This window comes from Triticum dicoccoides, chromosome 5A (genome assembly GCF_002162155.2).
Source record: "Triticum dicoccoides isolate Atlit2015 ecotype Zavitan chromosome 5A, WEW_v2.0, whole genome shotgun sequence".
Taxonomy (NCBI): domain Eukaryota; kingdom Viridiplantae; phylum Streptophyta; class Magnoliopsida; order Poales; family Poaceae; genus Triticum; species Triticum dicoccoides.
Genome location: NC_041388.1, coordinates 84664500 through 84671499, shown reverse-complemented (window position 1 = coordinate 84671499; position 7000 = coordinate 84664500). Strand labels below are relative to the sequence as shown.

The 7000-nt window shown below is 43.0% G+C and overlaps 1 protein-coding gene across 6 annotated transcripts; it reads right to left on the bottom strand.

Moving 5' to 3' along the window:
• Window positions 1–401: 401 nt before the first annotated feature.
• LOC119299526 lies at window positions 402–4858 on the bottom strand. Of its 6 annotated transcripts, none has more exons than XR_005146213.1 (5): window positions 4464–4856; window positions 4340–4400; window positions 3105–4220; window positions 2322–2382; window positions 402–1979 (listed from the first exon to the last, which is right to left on the bottom strand). XR_005146213.1 is itself a non-coding variant. In XM_037576731.1 (4 exons), exons 1-4 carry the CDS (start codon window positions 4592–4594, stop codon window positions 665–667), a joined length of 423 nt encoding a protein of 140 aa, XP_037432628.1. In that variant the 5' UTR covers window positions 4595–4858; the 3' UTR covers window positions 402–664. The 6 variants fall into 6 exon arrangements, 1 of the variants encoding a protein (XP_037432628.1); XR_005146214.1 differs by having other exon boundaries at window positions 402–710; window positions 4464–4855; XR_005146212.1 differs by having other exon boundaries at window positions 402–710; window positions 1842–4220; window positions 4464–4858.
• Between the last annotated feature and the right edge of the window lie 2142 nt (window positions 4859–7000).

Below are 7000 nucleotides of genomic sequence, written 5' to 3'. Positions count from 1 at the left end.
ATCCTCTTCTGTTGGTGCTTCCTCACCGGGCTTGGCGCGCTTGAGGGTGCCATAAACAGAGATCCACTCGAAGCCCGAGGCGGGGATGGAGGAGCGGTGGCGGGCTTAGCCTACAACGCTTGGAGCGCGCATGGAGGCGATGGTCGTGGAAGGATCAGATTGGAGCGACGTGTTTTCGTTTTCAACTGTTGTGTGGGCACATGGGCTCGGGAGTCTTTTCTTGGTTGCCGGGACTATCTTGTCCGCTGGTTTGCGTGGGTGGGTTTTCCGTGCGGGGTGTCAAGTGAGACGTTAGGCAAAAAAAAACCCAGGAAACCGGATAAACATAAGCACGCAAGGAGAGGGCTGTGAGCCTGTGACGGATGGACAGCTAAAAGATCCTACTATATAACACAAAAATCTCAGCCGTCAATCTCTTTTAAATCTCATCAGTCAATCTTAGGCTTGTGAAATACTCAAAAAAGCAAAATGAATCACGACCTTGAGTACAAATTCAAATGCTTATTTGTACAATCCATTATTTAAAAGCTTTAAATCAGATCACCACAATAACTTTGGAGCATTATGAATTTTGAATTGTGCCGCAAACATTCACAACAACCACGTGGAGGATCTATTTTGTAGGAGCTAATTCTTCAGATTGTAGTGTTCTGCACACACTCATCTAGTGAACCTGGTTGTGTGCAGGCAGACATTGAGAAATCATTCTCCTGCACAAATTAATACAACTTTAGATACATTAAAATAATGTTTTTTTAACAGTGTATGTGAGCTCTGTGCAAAATATATGACATAAAATGTTTTACATGCGGAGTTCAGCACAATCCAGCCAGAGATGAAACTAATTTAAAACACACAGATGACACAGCTAGGTTGCATGGTTCCTTCAAGAATTTATTGCAAGTGAAGGGAAGGAGTGGCAATAGTCCGCGCCTCCTTCGAAAGTAAAAGTTTGCCCACAAACACACAGTGAATGATCTGGCAACATATTGGCTTTGAACCTCTCGATTCAGAAGAAAACAAATGATGTTCTATAAAGGTAAATTTTGGAACATCCAATGAGCCGCTTTGCCAGATAGTTAAAGACATGCGTACATGTCTATTACAGATAGAATATAATAAGAAACATCCAGTGAGCCTCTTTGCCAGATGGTTAACAACATGCAAACATGTCGATTTCACATAGAATAGAGTACAGTGGTTATTTATGTAAAGTAGTAGCTAACAACATTACGCACGCTGAAGGACATAAATCACTGCATACTTATCATTCTCAGTTAAATATTCTATTAAATTAGGAAAGCAGAACAATATTGATACAATGCTACATTGTTTCAGTTTAGTAAAACCCAATAATGCTAAATCATTTTGGTGTAATCTTGTTGTGAGAAGTGATCTGCTGTATGGGATATACTTTGTCGTGAATACATGCGTTGAATTAATCCTTCCATGCAAGTGAATTACATACAAAAGACAGGATAATTTCAATTTAGAATACTCTAATTATCCAAGCATAACAAGAAAACCATGTACTCCCTCCGTTCCGAATTACTTGTCTTGGATTTGTCTAGATACGGATGTATCTAGACTCATTTTAGTGCTAGATACCTCCGTATCTAGACAAATCTAAGACAAGTAATTCGGAACGGAGGGAGTAATAGTTAGTTCAAAAACAAAACAAAGGCTGGACTGAATTAATCAAGCAAATGTTAAGTTTGGTGTTTTGACATCAAGCCATGCACAAAGAGTAAGAAGCGCAGGATCATAGTAGGCATGCTTAAACACTTAACAAAGTAGCAATAACATTATTTATTCGGCAATCCACCAGCTTCGTGAAATACAGGAACGCAAGGAGCGACACTTTGGCGACTCCAAGAAAATGGCCTGCAGGCCGCTCCGCTCTGGGACGAAGTAAACGCAGAGTTGACTTGTTCGATGATGCTCCGGCTGCTCGAGGAGCGGAGCTGACGAGCGGAGAGCTGCCAAACAGGGTCATAGGAGGTTTTACCAAGATAACAGCTACTCCCTCCGTTCCTAAATATAAATCTTTGTAGAGAGTGCACTATGGACTACATACGGAGCAAAATGAGTGAATCTATACTATAAAGTATGTCTATATACATCCGTATGTGGTGTATAGTGGAATTTCTACAAAGACTTATATTTAGGAACGGAGGGAGTATATAATTTCTCCAAAATATAGCAAAGCTTTCAATACTATGAGACCTGGGACCACACTCTAAAACCTGACCAAGTACTGTGTTACCAGAAAAACAAAATCCCTACCCATGCCACACTTCTAAACTTATAAGACTGCTAACCTTTCATGTTATTCCTCTGGTTGGATGCTAGTCAAAGCTTCGAACGAACTTTTCCACTAAGCTGAAAAACAACAGAAATATTTTTGTATAATAAAATGTAGAGTTCTACAATAGCCGAATCAACCTAGTGTGTGCTTAGCACATATTCTAGGATGAAGATTTATAAAATAAGGAAGCAACAACGATGCAGACAGTCAAACTACAACCAATTTATCTTCAGATGAATTAATTATCAAGCTCTGATTCATACAAAACATTAATTGGCTATGTTCTGTAAACTGTTTTCTGCCAAGAGAAAATGTGAGATTTTCACCATTGTTATAGAACTGTAATTGATCAGCGGCAAGTTCACTGTGAAATTAGGATGCAGAGCGACGCTGATTAGTACCTGTCTGTACTACTTGTATCTGGCTACAGTACGTTGGTAGTACTAATGGACACCCACAATACTAACCATGGGTGGCATTGGATTCTGACTAATTGCTGAAATTTTCCTAGAAGGGCAATGGATTACTTTACCCAACTGATACATTATTTGGTTAAGTCTATCAGTGAATCTATACTATAAAGTATGTCTATATACATCCGTATGTGGTGTATAGTGGAATTTCTACAAAGACTTATATTTAGGAACGGAGGGAGTATATAATTTCTCCAACATATAGCAAAGCTTTCAATACTATGAGACCTGGGACCACACTCTAAAACCTGACCAAGTACTGTGTTACCAGAAAAACAAAATCCCTACCCATGCCACACTTCTAAACTTATAAGACTGCTAACCTTTCATGGTATTCCTCTGGTTGGATGCTAGTCAAAGCTTCGAACGAACTTTTCCACTAAGCTGAAAAACAACAGAAATATTTTTGTATAATAAAATGTAGAGTTCTACAATAGCCGAATCAACCTAGTGTGTGCTTAGTACATATTCTAGGATGAAGATTTATAAAATAAGGAAGCAACAACGATGCAGACAGTCAAACTACAACCAATTTATCTTCAGATGAATTAATTATCAAGCTCTGATTCATACAAAACATTAATTGGCTATGTTCTGTAAACTGTTTTCTGCCAAGAGAAAATGTGAGATTTTCACCATTGTTATAGAACTGTAATTGATCAGCGGCAAGTTCACTGTGAAATTAGGATGCAGAGCGACGCTGATTAGTACCTGTCTGTACTACTTGTATCTGGCTACAGTACGTTGGTAGTACTAATGGACACCCACAATACTAACCATGGGTGGCATTGGATTCTGGCTAATTGCTGAAATTTTCCTAGAAGGGCAATGGATTACTTTACCCAACTGATACATTATTTGGTTAAGTCTATCAGTATGAAAATTAGTAGCACGTAGCAAGCATCAGTTCTGAATTCACCAGTCAAGATAGTACCATATTACTGATATATATCAGTCAAACTTTTGGCTGTTGTGTAGTAACATGGTTTAGCTTAGCCTTTTCCTATAGACCTAAATCAAATTTCGAACACAGATGATAACAGATGTAAACTCGGTCCAAGGCTCTATCGAATTTTCAGAGATGTCTTTTGTTCAGACAACAAACAAGCGGTCTGCAATGATTTTGCTAATCATGAAAATAAGAAAGATTAAGTTCACTGGAAAACAAATTGACACTCGCAGGCCAATCGATAGGCACGACCAAAATAATCGTTAAATTAGCAGCATGAATATAAATTAGTACTGCTCGAGCACCCGAAATGACGTATCTTGGCTGGAGCACGGGCAGACTTGATTCCGGCAAGGTCGGCAGAACGGCAACCCATCAATTTGAAGCATGGACGGAACGACGATGTTGGAGCAATGTCCAGCACGGGAAGTAATTGAGTTGGAGCTTCAGTTGAGGGTGTCGAGAATCCTTGATATGTGCCTGCATTGTCCTGTGCAAGGCCAAAGGAGAGAGAGAGAGATTATTCACTCAACATTATAGGGCGAGCAAGGAATTGAGTTTGAGAAGCCCGGAACAGTGGGTCTACAAAGGAGAAGGGGAGGGGCGTACATGGCCTGGGTTCTGCCCAGCATCCGTCCGTCCATGGTGTTGAACGCTAGCAGCACCATCCCTGCACCAAACATCATCAGCTGTGGAGATTGATTAGGAGTGGGAGAGGCGGAATGTGCAGTACCTGAAAACCGGGGTCAACTCCATGTACGTGGAGGCCAATCTCTCGCCGCCGGGGAGGGGGTGCTCTAGAGCAGCCTCGTCATGGCCGCCGTCAGCCGCGGGAGCGCAGATCCGGGGGCCTCTCTTGGTCATAGTTGGCTGGAAGCCGCGCTTCCTTGATGAGGACGATCCAGGAGTGTCGCGTCACCGACCTGGGAGCGCCGTCGTCATGGGCTTCGATCTAGAAGCACAAACGTCAGGTGGGAGAGGTGGGGGCGGCGATGGAGCATGGAGACGGGGGGCGGCGGTGGAGCATGGAGACGGGGACGGCGGCGTATCGATGGGAGTGGGTGCAGCGGCGCATCTGGGGAGGAGTGTTTCTTTTTTTTGAGGAATGAGTTTTTTTAATGGCTAGGAGCTGAGATTGATCGGAAGCACATATGGGAAGGTGAAATAGTGATTTCAGTACCGCTGTAGGACTTCGTCGCGCGGTTTTTTTCCTTTTATATATACACAAGTGTAAATTTAATTTTAAATCTCAGCGGTCAATCTTTATGGTTATCATAAAATTCAACAGACATAAAAAAATGACTTACGGAGAACTATGAAAACCTCCATCTTTTAATATTAGGTAAAGATAAAGATAAATGTTTATTATTCATGCCAGAATTGTATTAATCGGAAACATGATACATGTGTGAATACATAGACAAACAGAATGTCACTAGTATGCCTCTACTTGACGAGCTCGTTGATCAAAGATGGTTATGCTTCCCAGCCATAGACAAAGAGTTGTCATTTGATTAATGGGATCACAACATTAGGAGAATGATGTGATTGACTTGACCCATTCCGTTAGCTTAGCACTTCATCGTTTAGTTTGTTGCTATTGCTTTCTTCATGACTTATGCATGTTCCTATGACTATGAGATTATGCAACTCCCGTTTACCGGAGGAACACTTTGTGTGCTACCAAATGTCACAACGTAACTGGGTGATTATAAAGGTGCTCTACAGGTGTCTCCGAAGGTACTTGTTGGGTTGGTGTATTTCAAGATTAGGATTTTGTCACTCCGATTGTCGGAGAGGTATCTCTGGGCCCACTCGGTAATACACATCACTTAAGCCTTGCAAGCATTGCAACTAATGAGTTAGTTGCGGGATGATGTGTTACGGAACGAGTAAAGAGACTTGCCGGTAACGAGATTGAACTAGGTATTGAGATACCGACGATCGAATCTCGGGCAAGTAACATACCGATGACAAAGGGAACAACGTATGTTGTTATGCGGTCCGACCGATAAAGATCTTCGTAGAATATGTAGGAGCCAATATGGGCATCCAGGTTCCGCTATTGGTTATTGACCAGAGAGGTGTCTCGGTCATGTCTACATAGTTCTCGAACCCATAGGGTCCGCACGCTTAACGTTCGTTGACGATATAGTACTATATGAGTTATGTATATTGGTAACCGAATGTTGTTCGGAGTCCGGGATGAGATCACGAACATGACGAGGAACTCCGGAATGGTCCGAAGATAAAGTTTGATATATAGGATAATAGTGTTTAGTCACCGGAAGGGTTCCGGAATTGGAAGGGGTTCCGGATGTTTCCCAAAATGTTTGGGTACGAGAACACTTTATTTGGGCCAAAGGGGAAAGCTCACAAGGTTTTTGGAAAGCGCAAAAGGAAGTTTTGCGGAGTCCACGGGCCAGACGCCAGGGTCCCTGGCGTCTGGGTCTAGACGCTAGAAACCCTGGCGTCTGGCCCTGGAGTCTGAGAAGGACTCTTGCCTTTCGGGTGAAACCGACTTTGTGGAGGCTTTTACTCCAAGTTTTGACCCCAAGGTTCAACATATAAATAGAGGGATAGGCCTAGTAACCAAGACAGATCAAGAAACACCAAGTCGTGTGCCGGCTACCCCGTCCCCTCTAGTTTATCCTCCGTCATAGTTTTCGTAGTGCTTAGAAGAAGCCCTGCGGAGATTGTTCTTTACCCACACCGTCACCACGCCGTCGTGCTGCCGGAACTCATCTACTACTTCGTCCCTCTTGCTGGATCGATAAGGCGAGGACGTCATGGAGCTGAACGTGTGCTGAACGCGGATGTGCCGTACGTTCGGTACTTGATCGGGACGGATCATGAAGGTGTACGACTACATCAACCGCGTTGATAAACGCTTCCGCTTACGGTCTACGAGGGTACGTAGACAACACTCTCCCCTCTCGTTGCTATGCATCACCATGATCCTGCGTGTGCGTACGGAAATTTTTGAAATTACTACGTTCCCCTACAGTGTGGACTCTCGCCGGCCTTTGTGGCGTGCACTTATGTTTAATTACGTTTTTAATTTCAAAATATTTGCATTATTTATTTTTTCGCACGCGAACTCGAAAATGGGTCGGGCTAGCGTTGGGCGCAAGCGCCGACCCAAACGTGAAAGCGTACATGGGTGTCCGCTGGGCTGACCCAAACGGACAAATGGTGCATCCGTTTGGGTCTCCTAGTTGGAGTTGCTCTGAGGGGGTCGTCGAAACCACGTGTGCGGATAGTTTTAGG